Here is a 21,102-nt window from a genome sequence, read left to right on the forward strand (position 1 = left end):
TTGCTTTAGCAGCTGATGAGAGTCAGACAGACTCTCATCGGCTGCTGCTCCCACTGCCAGAGCCGGACATCTTCCGGCTCCCGCAGTGGGTAATGGGAGTGACGCGTCACTCCCATAATGGAAAAACGGCGGACGGAGGAGCTGATCTCGGCGACCAGGAGCAGGAGCGGGTGTCAGGTAAGTGTTTTTTTTTTTTATATTATGTGTGTCTACTGCGGGGGGTCTGGCACTATAAGGAGGAGACCACTACTGGGGGCACTACAAAAGGGGAGACTACTACTACTGGGGGCGCTACAAGGGGGGGTGGACTACTTCTACTGGGGGCACTACAAGGGGGGGACTATTACTACTGGGGGCACTACAAGGGGGGGGGACTACTACTACTGGGGCTACTACAAGGGGGGGGACTACTACTACTGAGGGCACTACAAGTGGGGACTACTACAAGGGGGGCACTACAAGGGGGGGACTACTACTGGGGGCACTACAAGGGGGGTACTACTACTGGGGGGGACTACTACTAGGGGCACTACAAGGGGACTACTACTAGGGGCATTGCATAGGGGGGATGGGACTACTACTAGGGGTACTACATAGGGGGGAGGGGACTTCAACTGGGGGCAATGCATCGAGGGACCACTGCTGGGGGCTCTATATAAAGGGCAATAGTGGGGGTACTGCATAGAGGGAAGACTACAACTGGGGCCACTATTTAAGGGGCACTGCATAAGGGTTACCACTACTGGGGGCACTATATAAGGGACTTACTACTGGGGGCACAAGGGGCACTGCATAGGGGGGATCACTACGGGGGGGCACTACTCGAGGCCTGCATAAGGGTGTCCTCTCCTGAGGGGGGGGGGGCACCGTAGCACACACGTTCTTTCGGGCACCCTGGCTACACGCTACTCCTTTGCCAGGGCCGCCTGCATGCATTTGCCCCCCAGGCTAAAAGTTGCCAGCCAGCCCCTGCCCCCAGGTCACATATGTCAAACAGTACTCCCAGTTCAATTATATGTCACAGAGTACCCCCAGTTGAGTTATATGTCACACAGTACCCCCAGTTCAGTTATATGTCACACAGTACCCCCAGTTCAGTTATATGTCACATAGTACCCCCATTTCACCCCACTGCTACTCATCTAAGGGCTCTAGTGCCTTCAGGAAATGTGTGTTTAAAAGAGTTATATAGAAAGTAACTTCCAACCTAAAAGTTCTAAAGTCATTGTTTTCTTCATGTTCTTTTGCAGTCAATCATTCAATCATTTACTTTTAGTCAATAAAATAGTCTATGCAGAGACAAAGCTGCCAAGTGCACAGGGAGGACCTCCACCAGGTCCACTAACTATGACCAGGTCCACTAACTATGACCAGGTCCACCAGGTCAACTAACGCTGACCAGGTCCACCAGGTTCACTAACTCTGACCAGGTCCACTAACTCTGACCAGAACAAAACTTTTATGTAACTCTGCCATTTATATTATTATTTCATAGTTTATGACACCTTAGGCTTGTGACGTTCTACTGTATGTAATGATATACTGTACAATGGTACATGCTGGTTAGTGGCATTATGTAACGTCCTCTTTCAATGTCACCCAATTGTCCCAAAGCAAATATCACTAAATATAATGGAATCATCTCCCACCATCTTCTACTTTATCAAAGTGTCCCAAGCTTGGTTCTCAATGCTCCATAACAGTCCATGTTTTAAGGATAATCATGCTTGAGCACAGATGGTTAAATACAAGTGGCTGAGGCACTAATTCTACTTTTTTTTCAACTTTGTTGTCACTTCTCCATATAGATTATCACAGCGCGATGTTCAGGCACTTCACGAACCGCGTGTCGCGTCTCCGGTGAGCTATAACACTGATCATTACATCTCCGTGCCAAAGCAGATTAGTCAACTGAAAAATGCAGCGCATGAGTATGCGGAATCCAACAGTGATTTCCGAGCTGCAGCCATCTCCTTTCCCTCTGATAAAATTATAGGTGACGCTGGACAGCGCCATTCCGGGGTGATTCAGACGCAAACGATAAAGAATAACCAAATAGAAGAAAAACGTCAAAAGGTATTGTTATTACTATTAAGAAATTGGTGTGGTTTCACGACTTTCCTTTCCTGAGATATGTATGTCCCAGGTTTTTAGCTTCTGTCTGGTAGACAAAAGCTGAGTAGCAGCCTCATTTGCCAGACTACTGTACATGGGAGAGGCTGATAAAGTGTGTGTCAGACTTGGTAGTCAGTCTCTCAGTGCCTGGGGAACAGGTCAGAGGCCTGTTGAGAGACACTCTGATTACTGAATGTAAGTGCTAAAGACTTCTGGTTTGTGAGAGGGACAGTTCAGTGTTTTCCCCAGGCTGTTTTCTGTGGGCGCATCACCCGGCAGAAACAGCCTGCTGCCCGGCACTTTTCCCCGCCGACCCCCGCCGACTCCCGCTGTGGAACACTGGCCTCTGAAGTGACCGGAGGCTAAAGAAGCCTCCGATCACTTCAGAGGCCAGCGTTCCCAATGATGCCCCCAGTAGTAGTAGTCCCCCCTTTGTAGTGCCCCCAGTAGTGCCAGACACCCCCCCCCCCAGTAGACACACGTAACATAAGAAACAAAATAAAAAAAATACTTACCTGAATCCCCGCTCCCGCCGCCACCATCTGCTCCTCCGTCTGTCCTCCCGGGCCGGGCCGCTCTGCATTATGGGAGAGACGACACATGACATCATGACACATGGCACCCCGCGCCCCGGCCCAGCCCGCCACTACTAGGGGCACTGCATAAGGGGCAAGCCTGGGGGCACTGCATAAGGGACACTTTAAACCAGGGGCACTGCATAAGGGGCCAGCCTGGGGGCACTATTTAAGTCTGGGGACACTACATAAGGGACCAGTCTGCGGCACTATATAGGGGCACTACTTCAGCCAGGGGGCACTGCATGAGGGCAAAGCTAAACTACAGGGGGAATGCATAAAGGGGAAAACTACAGGGGGCACTGTATAAAGGGCACAAATACAGGGGGCACTGCATAATGGGCACTTTTGACTGAGAGCCAGTGGGGGAGCAGCCTGAGACATTTCGGGCTGGATTGGTCTGGGAGATACCCCTTTTCCTGGCGCGCACATAGTTGCGAAGGCCCCCACCCGGCTACTTTTGGATGCCACCCGGCTGGAAAAAATTTCTGGGGAGAACACTGCGTTATGTCCTTCCTCTCTGAGATAGGGAATCATTTTGTTTAGTTAGAGCGGGAAATGCCAGGATGTACTTTGTTTTGTTTATTTTTGTTCTGGTAATAAAACTAGGTATGGATACTTGTACCAAGGCCCTGGACTGGTGTACTACTACTTAGCTGCTGCATGGAGAGGGCACACTTACCCTGATCTGTAAGTAGGATAGATTTGCGATCCAGCTTCTCTCCTTTAAATGTCTAATAATTGACTGACCAACAAACAGAATTCCAGGTGACACAACTGGCATATAATTAACTAGCGACCCGCCCCGGCTTTGCACCAGAGAAATATTCAATTAAGGCGATAGTTTTATTTAGCCGAGGTCTTATATGATTTTTCCCTTGACGTCAACACAAAAAGATTCAGTTTAGACGTGACACATACGTCATACGTGACATACGTGACACAGACGTAACACACATACGTGACACAGACGTGACACATAAGGGCCATGTAAAGTTGTCCATGAGAAAAACAATTTAGGTCACCTCCAGTCACCCTAAGTGTCTGTCCCTGACCTTTTTTTATTGTCATACCAAAGACGACCCTTACCTGGAACTGGACTTGTTTGAAATTAAAGAATTTTCCTGGAGAAATCGGATAATACTTATCAATCTCTACATGGTATAAAATAAAACCCATCATTGTGATACTGTATATCATTACCGGTTTAGGCAGCGTAAGCCAAGATAGTACTCGGACTACCGTTTTTTCATGGTCACTAAAACCATAACTGCCCGGCTCCCTTGTGTCATACATTACTGTGTCATACACCTAACCCTTCCTCCACACATGCTCTATACACTAGTGACATCTACATCACTAATATCATCACTGCTCTGCTCCCTATTGTCATACATTACTGTGTCATACACCTAATCCTTCCTCCACACATGCTCTATACACTAGTGACATCTACATCACTAATATCATCACTGCTCTGCTCCCTATTGTCATACATTACTGTGTCCTACACCTAATCCTTCCTCCACACATGCTCTATACACTAGTGACATCTACATCACTAATATCATCACTGCTCTGCTCCTTATTGTCATACATTACTGTGTCATACACCTAATCCTTCCTCCACACATGCTCTATACACTAGTGACAGCTACATCACTAATATAATCACTGCTCTGCTCCCTTGTGTCATACATTACTGTGTCATACACCTAATCATTCCTCCATACATGCTCTATACACTAGTAACAGCTATATCACTAATATCATCACTGCTCTGCTCCCTATTCTCATACATTACTGTGTCATACACCTAATCCTTCCTCCACACATGCTCTATACACTAGTGACAGCTACATCACTAATACCATCACTGCTCTGCTCCCTTGTGTCATACATTACTGTGTCCTACACCTAATCCTTCCTCCACACATACTCTATACACTAGTGACACCTACATCACTAATATCATTACTGCTCTGCTCCTTATTGTCATACATTACTGTGTCATACACCTAATCCTTCCTCCACACATGCTCTATACACTAGTGACAGCTACATCACTAATATAATCACTGCTCTGCTCCCTTGTGTCATACATTACTGTGTCATACACCTAATCCTTCCTCCACACATGCTCTATACACTAGTGACATCTACATCACTAATATCATCACTGCTCTGCTCCCTTGTGTCATACATTACTGTGTCATACACCTAATCCTTCCTCCACACATGCTCTATACACTAGTGACATCTACATCACTAATATCATCACTGCTCTGCTCCCTTGTGTCATACATTACTGTGTCATACACCTAATCCTTCCTCCACACATGCTCTATACACTAGTGACAGCTACATCACTAATATCATCACTGCTCTGCTCCCTATTGTCATACATTAATGTGTCATACACCTAATCCTTCCTCCACACATGCTCTATACACTAGTGACACCTACATCACTAATATCATCAGTGCTCTGCTCCCTATTGTCATACATTACTGTGTCACACACCTAATCCTTCCTCCACACATGCTCTATACACTAGTGACATCTACATCACTAATATCATCACTGCTCTGCTCCCTATTGTCATACATTACTGTGTCCTACACCTAATCCTTCCTCCACACATGCTCTATACACTAGTGACAACTACATCACTAATATCATCACTGCTCTGCTCCCTACTGTCATACATTACTGTGTCCTACACCTAATCCTTCCCCCACACATGCTCTATACACTAGTGACAGCTACATCACTAATATCATCACTGCTCTGCTCCCTATTCTCATACCTTACTGTGTCATACACCTAATCCTTCCTCCACACATGCTCTATACACTAGTGACATCTACATCACTAATATCATCACTGCTCTGCTCCCTTGTGTGATACATTACTGCGTCATACACCTAATTCTTCCTCCACACATGCTCTATACACTAGTGACAGCTACATCACTAATATCATCACTGCTCTGCTCCCTTGTGTCATACATTACTGTGTCATACACCTAATCCTTCCTCCACACATGCTCTATACACTAGTGACAGCTACATCACTAATATCATCACTGCTCTGCTCCCTTGTGTCATACATTACTGTGTCATACACCTAATCCTTCCTCCACACATGCTCTATACACTAGTGACAGCTACATCACTAATATCATCACTGCTCTGCTCCCTATTGTCATACATTACTGTGTCATACACCTAATCCTTCCTCCACACATGCTCTATACACTAGTGACACCTACATCACTAATATCATCACTGCTCTGCTCCCTATTGTCATACATTACTGTGTCCTACACCTAATCCTTCCTCCACACATGCTCTATACACTAGTAACAGCTATATCACTAATATCATCAGTGCTCTGCTCCCTATTCTCATACATTACTGTGTCATACACCTAATCCTTCCTCCACACATGCTCTATACACTAGTGACAGCTACATCACTAATATCATCACTGCTCTGCTCCCTTCTGTCATACATTACTGTGTCATACACCTAATCCTTCCTCCACATATGCTCTATAAACTAGTGACATCTACATCACTAATATCATCACTGCTCTGCTCCCTTGTGTCATACATTACTGTGTCATACACCTAATCCTTCCTCCACACATGCTCTATACACTAGTGACATCTACATCACTAATATCATCACTGCTCTGCTCTCTTGTGTCATACATTACTGTGTCATACACGTAATCCTTCCCCCACACATGCTCTATACAATAGTGACAGCTACATCACTAATATCATCACTGCTCTGCTCCCTTGTGTCATACATTACTGTGTCCTACACCTAATCCTTCCTCCACACATGCTCTATACAATAGTGACACCTACATCACTAATATCATCGCTGCTCTGCTCCCTTGTGTCATACATTACTGTGTCATACACCTAATCCTTCCTCCACACATGCTCTATACAATAGTGACACCTACATCACTAATATCATCACTGCTCTGCTCCCTTGTGTCATACATTACTGTGTCCTACACCTAATCCTTCCTCCACACATGCTCTATACACTAGTGACACCTACATCACTAATATCATCACTGCTCTGCTCCTTATTGTCATACATTACTGTGTCATACACCTAATCCTTCCTCCACACATGCTCTATACACTAGTGACAGCTACATCACTAATATAATCACTGCTCTGCTCCCTTGTGTCATACATTACTGTGTCATACACCTAATCCTTCCTCCACACATGCTCTATACACTAGTGACACCTACATCACTAATATCATCACTGCTCTGCTCCCTATTGTCATACATTACTGTGTCCTACACCTAATCCTTCCTCCACACATGCTCTATACACTAGTGACAGCTACATCACTAATATCATCACTGCTCTGCTCCTTATTGTCATACATTACTGTGTCATACACCTAATCCTTCCTCCACACATGCTCTATACACTAGTGACACCTACATCACTAATACCATCACTGCTCTGCTCCCTATTGTCATAAATTACTGTGTCCTACACCTAATCCTTCCCCCACACATGCTCTATACACTAGTGACAGCTACATCACTAATATCATCACTGCTCTGCTCCCTTGTGTCATACATTACTGTGTCATACACCTAATCCTTCCTCCACACATGCTCTGTACACTAGTGACATCTACATCACTAATATCATCACTGCTCTGCTCCCTTGTGTCATACATTACTGTGTCATACACCTAATCCTTCCTCCACACATGCTCTATACACTAGTGACATCTACATCACTAATATCATCACTGCTCTGCTCCCTTGTGTCATACATTACTGTGTCATACACCTAATCCTTCCTCCACACATGCTCTATACACTAGTGACACCTACATCACTAATACCATCACTGCTCTGCTCCCTATTGTCATACATTACTGTGTCCTACACCTAATCCTTCCTCCACACATGCTCTATACACTAGTGACAGCTACATCACTAATATAATCACTGCTCTGCTCCCTTGTGTCATACATTACTGTGTCATACACCTAATCCTTCCTCCACACATGCTCTATACACTAGTGACACCTACATCACTAATACCATCACTGCTCTGCTCCCTATTGTCATACATTACTGTGTCCTACACCTAATCCTTCCCCCACACATGCTCTATACACTAGTGACAGCTACATCACTAATATCATCACTGCTCTGCTCCCTTGTGTCATACATTACTGTGTCATACACCTAATCCTTCCTCCACACATGCTCTGTACACTAGTGACATCTACATCACTAATATCATCACTGCTCTGCTCCCTTGTGTCATACATTACTGTGTTATACACCTAATCCTTCCTCCACACATGCTCTATACACTAGTGACACCTACATCACTAATATCATCACTGCTCTGCTCCCTTGTGTCATATATTACTGTGTCCTACACCTAATCCTTCCTCCACACATGCTCTATACACTAGTGACAGCTACATCACTAATATCATCACTGCTCTGCTCCCTTGTGTCATACATTACTGTGTCATACACCTAATCCTTCCGCCATACATGCTCTATACACTAGTAACAGCTATATCACTAATATCATCACTGCTCTGCTCCCTATTCTCATACATTACTGTGTCCTACACCTAATCCTTCCTCCACACATGCTCTATACACTAGTGACACCTACATCACTAATATCATCACTGCTCTGCTCCCTTGTGTCATACATTACTGTGTCATACACCTAATCCTTCCCCCACACATGCTCTATACACTAGTGACAGCTACATCACTAATATCATCACTGCTCTGCTCCCTATTGTCATACATTACTGTGTCCTACACCTAATCCTTCCCCCACACATGCTCTATACACTAGTGACATCTACATCACTAATATCATCACTGCTCTGCTCCCTTGTGTCATACATTACTGTGTCCTACACCTAATCCTTCCTCCACACATGCTCTATACACTAGTGACAGCTACATCACTAATATCATCACTGCTCTGCTCCCTTGTGTCATACATTACTGTGTCATACACCTAATCCTTCCTCCACACATGCTCTATACACTAGTGACAGCTACATCACTAATATCATCACTGCTCTGCTCCCTTGTGTCATACATTACTGTGTCCTACACCTAATCCTTCCTCCACACATACTCTATACACTAGTGACACCTACATCACTAATATCATCACTGCTCTGCTCCTTATTGTCATACATTACTGTGTCATACACCTAATCCTTCCCCCACACATGCTGTATACACTAGTGACATCTACATCACTAATATCATCACTGCTCTGCTCCCTATTGTCATACATTACTGTGTCATACACCTAATCCTTCCTCCACACATGCTCTATACACTAGTGACATCTACATCACTAATATCATCACTGCTCTGCTCCCTTGTGTCATACATTACTGTGTCATACACCTAATCCTTCCTCCACACATGCTCTATACACTAGTGACATCTACATCACTAATATCATCACTGCTCTGCTCCCTTGTGTCATACATTACTGTGTCATACACCTAATCCTTCCTCCACACATGCTCTATACACTAGTAACAGCTATATCACTAATATCATCACTGCTCTGCTCCCTTGTGTCATACATTACTGTGTCCTACACCTAATCCTTCCTCCACACATGCTCTATACACTAGTGACAGCTACATCACTAATATCATCACTGCTCTGCTCCCTTGTGTCATACATTACTGTGTCCTACACCTAATCCTTCCTCCACACATGCTCTATACACTAGTGACATCTACATCACTAATATCATCACTGCTCTGCTCCCTTGTGTCATACATTACTGTGTCCTACACCTAATCCTTCCTCCACACATGCTCTATACACTAGTGACATCTACATCACTAATACCATCACTGCTCTGCTCCCTTGTGTCATACATTACTGTGTCATACACCTAATCCTTCCTCCACACATGCTCTATACACTAGTGACATCTACATCACTAATATCATCACTGCTCTGCTCCCTTGTGTCATACATTACTGTGTCCTACACCTAATCCTTCCCCCACACATGCTCTATACACTAGTGACATCTACATCACTAATATCATCACTGCTCTGCTCCCTTGTGTCATACATTACTGTGTCATACACCTAATCCTTCCTCCACACATGCTCTATACACTAGTAACAGCTATATCACTAATATCATCACTGCTCTGCTCCCTATTCTCATACATTACTGTGTCATACACCTAATCCTTCCCCCACACATGCTCTATACACTAGTGACAGCTACATCACTAATATCATCACTGCTCTGCTCCCTTGTGTCATACATTACTGTGTCATACACCTAATCCTTCCTCCACACATGCTCTATACACTAGTGACATCTACATCACTAATATCATCACTGCTCTGCTCCCTTGTGTCATACATTACTGTGTCATACACCTAATCCTTCCTCCACACATGCTCTATACACTAGTGATATCTACATCACTAATATCATCACTGCTCTGCTCCCTTGTGTCATACATTACTGTGTCATACACCTCATCCTTCCCCCACACATGCTCTATACACTAGTGACAGCTACATCACTAATATCATCACTGCTCTGCTCCCTTGTGTTATACATTACTGTGTCATACACCTAATCCTTCCTCCACACATGCTCTATACACTAGTGACATCTACATCACTAATATCATCACTGCTCTGCTCCCTTGTGTCATACATTACTGTGTCATACACCTAATCCTTCCTCCACACATGCTGTATACACTAGTGACATCTACATCACTAATATCATCACTGCCCGGCTCCCTATTGTCATACATTACTGTGTCATACACCTAATCCTTCCTCCACACATGCTCTATACACTAGTGACAGCTACATCACTAATATCATCACTGCTCTGCTCCCTATTGTCATACATTACTGTGTCATACACCTAATCCTTCCTCCACACATGCTCTATACACTAGTAACAGCTACATCACTAATATCATCACTGCTCTGCTCCCTTGTGTCATACATTACTGTGTCATACACCTAATCCTTCCTCCACACATGCTGTATACACTAGTGACATCTACATCACTAATATCATCACTGCCCGGCTCCCTATTGTCATACATTACTGTGTCATACACCTAATCCTTCCTCCACACATGCTCTATACACTAGTGACAGCTACATCACTAATATCATCACTGCTCTGCTCCCTATTGTCATACATTACTGTGTCATACACCTAATCCTTCCTCCACACATCCTCTATACACTAGTGACAGCTACATCACTAATATCATCACTGCTCTGCTTCCTATTGTCATACATTACTGTGTCCTACACCTATTCCTTCCTCCACACATGCTCTATACACTAGTGACATCTACATCACTAATATCATCACTGCTCTGCTTCCTATTGTCATACATTACTGTGTCCTACACCTAATCCTTCCTCCACACATGCTCTATACACTAGTGACATCTACATCACTAATACCATCACTGCTCTGCTCCCTTGTGTCATACATTACTGTGTCATACACCTAATCCTTCCTCCACACATGCTCTATACACTAGTGACATCTACATCACTAATATCACTGCTCTGCTCCCTATTGTCATACATTACTGTGTCGTACACCTAATCCTTCCTCCACACATGCTCTATACACTAGTGACATCTACATCACTAATATCACTGCTCTGCTCCCTATTGTCATACATTACTGTGTCGTACACCTAATCCTTCCCCCACACATGCTCTATACACTAGTGACAGCTACATCACTAATATCATCACTGCTCTGCTCCCTTGTGTCATACATTACTGTGTCATACACCTAATCCTTCCTCCACACATGCTCTATACAATAGTGACAGCTGCATCACTAATATCATCACTGCTCTGCTCCCTTGTGTCATACATTACTGTGTCCTATACTAATCCTTCCCCCACACATGCTCTATACACTAGTGACATCTACATCACTAATATCATCACTGCTCTGCTCCCTTGTGTCATACATTACTGTGTCCTACACCTAATCCTTCCTCCACACATGCTCTATACACTAGTGACAGCTACATCACTAATATCATCACTGCTCTGCTCCCTTGTGTCATACATTACTGTGTCATACACCTAATCCTTCCTCCACACATGCTCTATACACTAGTGACAGCTACATCACTAATATCATCACTGCTCTGCTCCCTTGTGTCATACATTACTGTGTCCTACACCTAATCCTTCCTCCACACATACTCTATACACTAGTGACACCTACATCACTAATATCATCACTGCTCTGCTCCTTATTGTCATACATTACTGTGTCATACACCTAATCCTTCCCCCACAAATGCTGTATACACTAGTGACATCTACATCACTAATATCATCACTGCTCTGCTCCCTATTGTCATACATTACTGTGTCATACACCTAATCCTTCCTCCACACATGCTCTATACACTAGTGACATCTACATCACTAATATCATCACTGCTCTGCTCCCTTGTGTCATACATTACTGTGTCATACACCTAATCCTTCCTCCACACATGCTCTATACACTAGTGACATCTACATCACTAATATCATCACTGCTCTGCTCCCTTGTGTCATACATTACTGTGTCATACACCTAATCCTTCCTCCACACATGCTCTATACACTAGTAACAGCTATATCACTAATATCATCACTGCTCTGCTCCCTATTCTCATACATTACTGTGTCATACACCTAATCCTTCCCCCACACATGCTCTATACACTAGTGACAGCTACATCACTAATATCATCACTGCTCTGCTCCCTTGTGTCATACATTACTGTGTCCTACACCTAATCCTTCCTCCACACATGCTCTATACACTAGTGACATCTACATCACTAATATCATCACTGCTCTGCTCCCTTGTGTCATACATTACTGTGTCCTACACCTAATCCTTCCTCCACACATGCTCTATACACTAGTGACATCTACATCACTAATATCATCACTGCTCTGCTCCCTTGTGTCATACATTACTGTGTCATACACCTAATCCTTCCTCCACACATGCTCTATACACTAGTGACATCTACATCACTAATATCATCACTGCTCTGCTCCCTTGTGTCATACATTACTGTGTCCTACACCTAATCCTTCCCCCACACATGCTCTATACACTAGTGACATCTACATCACTAATATCATCACTGCTCTGCTCCCTTGTGTCATACATTACTGTGTCATACACCTAATCCTTCCTCCACACATGCTCTATACACTAGTAACAGCTATATCACTAATATCATCACTGCTCTGCTCCCTATTCTCATACATTACTGTGTCATACACCTAATCCTTCCCCCACACATGCTCTATACACTAGTGACAGCTACATCACTAATATCATCACTGCTCTGCTCCCTTGTGTCATACATTACTGTGTCATACACCTAATCCTTCCTCCACACATGCTCTATACACTAGTGACAGCTACATCACTAATATCATCACTGCTCTGCTCCCTTGTGTCATACATTACTGTGTCATACACCTAATCCTTCCTCCACACATGCTCTATACACTAGTGACATCTACATCACTAATATCATCACTGCTCTGCTCCCTTGTGTCATACATTACTGTGTCCTACACCTAATCCTTCCTCCACACATGCTCTATACACTAGTGATATCTACATCACTAATATCATCACTGCTCTGCTCCCTTGTGTCATACATTACTGTGTCATACACCTCATCCTTCCCCCACACATGCTCTATACACTAGTGACAGCTACATCACTAATATCATCACTGCTCTGCTCCCTTGTGTTATACATTACTGTGTCATACACCTAATCCTTCCTCCACACATGCTCTATACACTAGTGACATCTACATCACTAATATCATCACTGCTCTGCTCCCTTGTGTCATACATTACTGTGTCATACACCTAATCCTTCCTCCACACATGCTGTATACACTAGTGACATCTACATCACTAATATCATCACTGCCCGGCTCCCTATTGTCATACATTACTGTGTCATACACCTAATCCTTCCTGCACACATGCTCTATACACTAGTGACAGCTACATCACTAATATCATCACTGCTCTGCTCCCTATTGTCATACATTACTGTGTCATACACCTAATCCTTCCTCCACACATGCTCTATACACTAGTAACAGCTACATCACTAATATCATCACTGCTCTGCTCCCTTGTGTCATACATTACTGTGTCATACACCTAATCCTTCCTCCACACATGCTGTATACACTAGTGACATCTACATCACTAATATCATCACTGCCCGGCTCCCTATTGTCATACATTACTGTGTCCTACAAATAATCCTTCCTCCACACATGCTCTATACACTAGTGACAGCTACATCACTAATATCATCACTGCTCTGCTTCCTATTGTCATACATTACTGTGTCCTACACCTATTCCTTCCTCCACACATGCTCTATACACTAGTGACATCTACATCACTAATATCATCACTGCTCTGCTTCCTATTGTCATACATTACTGTGTCCTACACCTAATCCTTCCTCCACACATGCTCTATACACTAGTGACATCTACATCACTAATACCATCACTGCTCTGCTCCCTTGTGTCATACATTACTGTGTCATACACCTAATCCTTCCTCCACACATGCTCTATACACTAGTGACATCTACATCACTAATATCACTGCTCTGCTCCCTATTGTCATACATTACTGTGTCGTACACCTAATCCTTCCTCCACACATGCTCTATACACTAGTGACATCTACATCACTAATATCACTGCTCTGCTCCCTATTGTCATACATTACTGTGTCGTACACCTAATCCTTCCCCCACACATGCTCTATACACTAGTGACAGCTACATCACTAATATCATCACTGCTCTGCTCCCTTGTGTCATACATTACTGTGTCATACACCTAATCCTTCCTCCACACATGCTCTATACAATAGTGACAGCTGCATCACTAATATCATCACTGCTCTGCTCCCTTGTGTCATACATTACTGTGTCCTATACTAATCCTTCCTCCACACATGCTCTATACACTACTGACATCTACATCACTAATATCATCACTGCTCTGCTCCCTTGTGTCATACATTACTGTGTCATACACCTAATCCTTCCCCCACACATGCTCTATACACTAGTGACACCTACATCACTAATATCATCACTGCCCTGCTCCCTATTGTCATACATTACTGTGTCCTACACCTAATCCTTCCCCCACACATGCTCTATACACTAGTGACAGCTACATCACTAATATCATCACTGCTCTGCTCCCTTGTGTCATACATTACTGTGTCCTACACCTAATCCTTCCTCCACACATACTCTATACACTAGTGACACCTACATCACTAATATCATCACTGCTCTGCTCCTTATTGTCATACATTACTGTGTCATACACCTAATCCTTCCCCCACAAATGCTGTATACACTAGTGACATCTACATCACTAATATCATCACTGCTCTGCTCCCTATTGTCATACATTACTGTGTCATACACCTAATCCTTCCTCCACACATGCTCTATACACTAGTGACATCTACATCACTAATATCATCACTGCTCTGCTCCCTTGTGTCATACATTACTGTGTCATACACCTAATCCTTCCTCCACACATGCTCTATACACTAGTGACATCTACATCACTAATATCATCACTGCTCTGCTCCCTATTCTCATACATTACTGTGTCATACACCTAATCCTTCCCCCACACATGCTCTATACACTAGTGACAGCTACATCACTAATATCATCACTGCTCTGCTCCCTTGTGTCATACATTACTGTGTCCTACACCTAATCCTTCCTCCACACATGCTCTATACACTAGTGACATCTACATCACTAATATCATCACTGCTCTGCTCCCTTGTGTCATACATTACTGTGTCCTACACCTAATCCTTCCTCCACACATGCTCTATACACTAGTGACATCTACATCACTAATATCATCACTGCTCTGCTCCCTTGTGTCATACATTACTGTGTCATACACCTAATCCTTCCTCCACACATGCTCTATACACTAGTGACATCTACATCACTAATATCATCACTGCTCTGCTCCCTTGTGTCATACATTACTGTGTCCTACACCTAATCCTTCCCCCACACATGCTCTATACACTAGTGACATCTACATCACTAATATCATCACTGCTCTGCTCCCTTGTGTCATACATTACTGTGTCATACACCTAATCCTTCCTCCACACATGCTCTATACACTAGTAACAGCTATATCACTAATATCATCACTGCTCTGCTCCCTATTCTCATACATTACTGTGTCATACACCTAATCCTTCCCCCACACATGCTCTATACACTAGTGACAGCTACATCACTAATATCATCACTGCTCTGCTCCCTTGTGTCATACATTACTGTGTCATACACCTAATCCTTCCTCCACACATGCTCTATACACTAGTGACAGCTACATCACTAATATCATCACTGCTCTGCTCCCTTGTGTCATACATTACTGTGTCATACACCTAATCCTTCCTCCACACATGCTCTATACACTAGTGACATCTACATCACTAATATCATCACTGCTCTGCTCCCTTGTGTCATACATTACTGTGTCCTACACCTAATCCTTCCTCCACACATGCTCTATACACTAGTGATATCTACATCACTAATATCATCACTGCTCTGCTCCCTTGTGTCATACATTACTGTGTCATACACCTCATCCTTCCCCCACACATGCTCTATACACTAGTGACAGCTACATCACTAATATCATCACTGCTCTGCTCCCTTGTGTTATACATTACTGTGTCATACACCTAATCCTTCCTCCACACATGCTCTATACACTAGTGACATCTACATCACTAATATCATCACTGCTCTGCTCCCTTGTGTCATACATTACTGTGTCATACACCTAATCCTTCCTCCACACATGCTGTATACACTAGTGACATCTACATCACTAATATCATCACTGCCCGGCTCCCTATTGTCATACATTACTGTGTCATACACCTAATCCTTCCTGCACACATGCTCTATACACTAGTGACAGCTACATCACTAATATCATCACTGCTCTGCTCCCTATTGTCATACATTACTGTGTCATACACCTAATCCTTCCTCCACACATGCTCTATACACTAGTAACAGCTACATCACTAATATCATCACTGCTCTGCTCCCTTGTGTCATACATTACTGTGTCATACACCTAATCCTTCCTCCACACATGCTGTATACACTAGTGACATCTACATCACTAATATCATCACTGCCCGGCTCCCTATTGTCATACATTACTGTGTCCTACAAATAATCCTTCCTCCACACATGCTCTATACACTAGTGACAGCTACATCACTAATATCATCACTGCTCTGCTTCCTATTGTCATACATTACTGTGTCCTACACCTATTCCTTCCTCCACACATGCTCTATACACTAGTGACATCTACATCACTAATATCATCACTGCTCTGCTTCCTATTGTCATACATTACTGTGTCCTACACCTAATCCTTCCTCCACACATGCTCTATACACTAGTGACATCTACATCACTAATACCATCACTGCTCTGCTCCCTTGTGTCATACATTACTGTGTCATACACCTAATCCTTCCTCCACACATGCTCTATACACTAGTGACATCTACATCACTAATATCACTGCTCTGCTCCCTATTGTCATACATTACTGTGTCGTACACCTAATCCTTCCTCCACACATGCTCTATACACTAGTGACATCTACATCACTAATATCACTGCTCTGCTCCCTATTGTCATACATTACTGTGTCGTACACCTAATCCTTCCCCCACACATGCTCTATACACTAGTGACAGCTACATCACTAATATCATCACTGCTCTGCTCCCTTGTGTCATACATTACTGTGTCATACACCTAATCCTTCCTCCACACATGCTCTATACAATAGTGACAGCTGCATCACTAATATCATCACTGCTCTGCTCCCTTGTGTCATACATTACTGTGTCCTATACTAATCCTTCCTCCACACATGCTCTATACACTACTGACATCTACATCACTAATATCATCACTGCTCTGCTCCCTTGTGTCATACATTACTGTGTCATACACCTAATCCTTCCCCCACACATGCTCTATACACTAGTGACACCTACATCACTAATATCATCACTGCCCTGCTCCCTATTGTCATACATTACTGTGTCCTACACCTAATCCTTCCCCCACACATGCTCTATACACTAGTGACAGCTACATCACTAATATCATCACTGCTCTGCTCCCTATTGTCATACATTACTGTGTCCTACACCTAATCCTTCCTCCACACATGCTCTATACAATAGTGACAGCTACATCACTAATATCATCACTGCTCTGCTCCCTATTGTCATACATTACTGTGTCCTACACCTAATCCTTCCTCCACACATGCTCTATACTCTAGTGACATCTACATCACTAATATCATCACTGCTCTGCTCCCTTGTGTCATACATTACTGTGTCATACACCTAATCCTTCCTCCACACATGCTCTATACACTAGTGACAGCTACATCACTAATATCATCACTGCTCTGCTCCTTATTGTCATACATTACTGTGTCATACACCTAATCCTTCCTCCACACATGCTCTATACACTAGTGACAGCTACATCACTAATATCATCACTGCTCTGCTCCCTTGTGTCATACATTACTGTGTCATACACCTAATCCTTCCTCCACACATGCTCTATACACTAGTGACATCTACATCACTAATATCATCACTGCTCTGCTCTCTTGTGTCATACATTACTGTGTCCTACACCTAATCCTTCCTCCACACATGCTCTATACACTAGTGACAGCTACATCACTAATATCATCAATGCTCTGCTCCCTTGTGTCATACATTACTGTGTCATACACCTAATCCTTCCTCCACACATGCTCTATACACTAGTGACACCTACATCACTAATATCATCGCTGCTCTGCTCCCCTGTGTCATACATTACTGTGTCATACACCTAATCCTTCCTCCACACATGCTCTATACACTAGTGACATCTACATCACTAATATCATCACTGCTCTGCTCCCTTGTGTGATACATTACTGTGTCCTACACCTAATCCTTCCCCCACACATGCTCTATACACTAGTGACACCTACATCACTAATACCATCACTGCTCTGCTCCCTATTGTCATACATTACTGTGTCCTACACCTAATCCTTCCTCCACACATGCTCTATACACTAGTGACATCTACATCACTAATATCATCACTGCTCTGCTCCCTTGTGTCATACATTACTGTGTCATACACCTAATCCTTCCTCCACACATGCTCTATACAATAGTGACAGCTACATCACTAATATCATCACTGCTCTGCTCCCTTGTGTCATACATTACTGTGTCATACACCTAATCCTTCCTCCACACATGCTCTATACACTAGTGACAACTACATCACTAATATCATCACTGCTCTGCTCCCTTGTGTCATACATTACTGTGTCATACACCTAATCCTTCCTCCACACATGCTCTATACAATAGTGACAGCTACATCACTAATATCATCACTGCTCTGCTCCCTTGTGTCATACATTACTGTGTCATACACCTAATCCTTCCTCCACACATGCTCTATACAATAGTGACAGCTACATCACTAATATCATCACTGCTCTGCTCCCTTGTGTCATACATTACTGTGTCATACACCTAATCCTTCCTCCACACATGCTCTATACACTAGTGACACCTACATCACTAATATCATCACTGCTCTGCTCCCTATTGTCATACATTACTGTGTCATACACCTAATCCTTCCTCCACACATGCTCTATACAATAGTGACATCTACATCACTAATATCATCACTGCTCTGCTCCCTATTGTCATACATTACTGTGTCATACACCTAATCCTTCCTCCACACATGCTCTATACACTAGTGACAGCTACATCACTAATATCATCACTGCTCTGCTCCCTATTGTCATACATTACTGTGTCATACACCTAATCCTTCCTCCACACATGCTCTATACAATAGTGACAGCTACATCACTAATATCATCACTGCTCTGCTCCCTTGTGTGATACATTACTGTGTCATACACCTAATCCTTCCTCCACACATGCTCTATACAATAGTGACACCTACATCACTAATATCATCACTGCCCTGCTCCCTTGTGTCATACATTACTCTGTCATACACCTAATCCTTCCTCCACACATGCTCTATACAATAGTGACATCTACATCACTAATATCATCACTGCTCTGCTCCCTATTATCATACATTACTGTGTCATACACCTAATCCTTCCTCCACACATGCTCTATACAATAGTGACACCTACATCACTAATATCATCACTGCCCTGCTCCCTTGTGTCATACATTACTCTGTCATACACCTAATCCTTCCTCCACACATGCTCTATACAATAGTGACATCTACATCACTAATATCATCACTGCCCTGCTCCCTTGTGTCATACATTACTGTGTCATACACCTAATCCTTCCTCCACACATGCTCTATACACTAGTGACATCTACATCACTAATATCATCACTGCTCTGCTCCTTATTGTCATACAGTACTGTGTCATACACCTAATCCTTCCTCCACACATGCTCTATACACTAGTGACAGCTACATCACTAATATCATCACTGCTCTGCTCCCTATTGCCATACATTACTGTGTCCTACACCTAATCCTTCCTCCACACATGCTCTATACACTAGTGACAGCTACATCACTAATATCATCACTGCTCTGCTCCCTATTGTCATACATTACTGTGCCATGCACCTAATCCTTCCTCCACACATGCTCTATACACTAGTGACAGCTACATCACTAATATCATCACTGCTCTGCTCCCTTGTGTGATACATTACTGTGTCCTACACCTAATCCTTCCTCCACACATGCTCTATACACTAGTGACAGCTACATCACTAATACCATCACTGCTCTGCTCCCTATTGTCATACATTACTGTGTCCTACACCTAATCCTTCCTCCACACATGCTCTATACAATAGTGACAGCTACATCACTAATATCATCACTGCTCTGCTCCCTTGTGTCATACATTACTGTGTCATACACCTAATCCTTCCTCCACACATGCTCTATACACTAGTGACATCTACATCACTAATATCATCACTGCTCTGCTCCCCTGTGTCATACATTACTGTGTCATACACCTAATCCTTCCTCCACACATGCTCTATACACTAGTGACATCTACATCACTAAT

The 21,102-nt window shown here is 43.3% G+C and overlaps 1 protein-coding gene across 1 annotated transcript in view; it reads left to right on the plus strand.

The window, feature by feature from the left end:
* The window catches only part of JHY (junctional cadherin complex regulator), a 104,032-nt gene that overhangs the window by 26,280 nt on the left and 56,650 nt on the right, over positions 1–21,102 (plus strand). Inside the window, exon 4 of the mRNA XM_088481858.1 lies at positions 1,809–2,076. Coding sequence (XP_088337984.1) covers positions 1,809–2,076 — 268 coding nt within the window. The remainder of the gene's footprint in view (positions 1–1,808; positions 2,077–21,102) is intronic.

The sequence above is a fragment of the Taudactylus pleione genome, unplaced genomic scaffold (genome assembly GCF_031769625.1).
Source record: "Taudactylus pleione unplaced genomic scaffold, aTauple2 ptg000278l, whole genome shotgun sequence".
In the NCBI taxonomy this organism is placed as follows: Eukaryota; Metazoa; Chordata; class Amphibia; order Anura; family Myobatrachidae; genus Taudactylus; species Taudactylus pleione.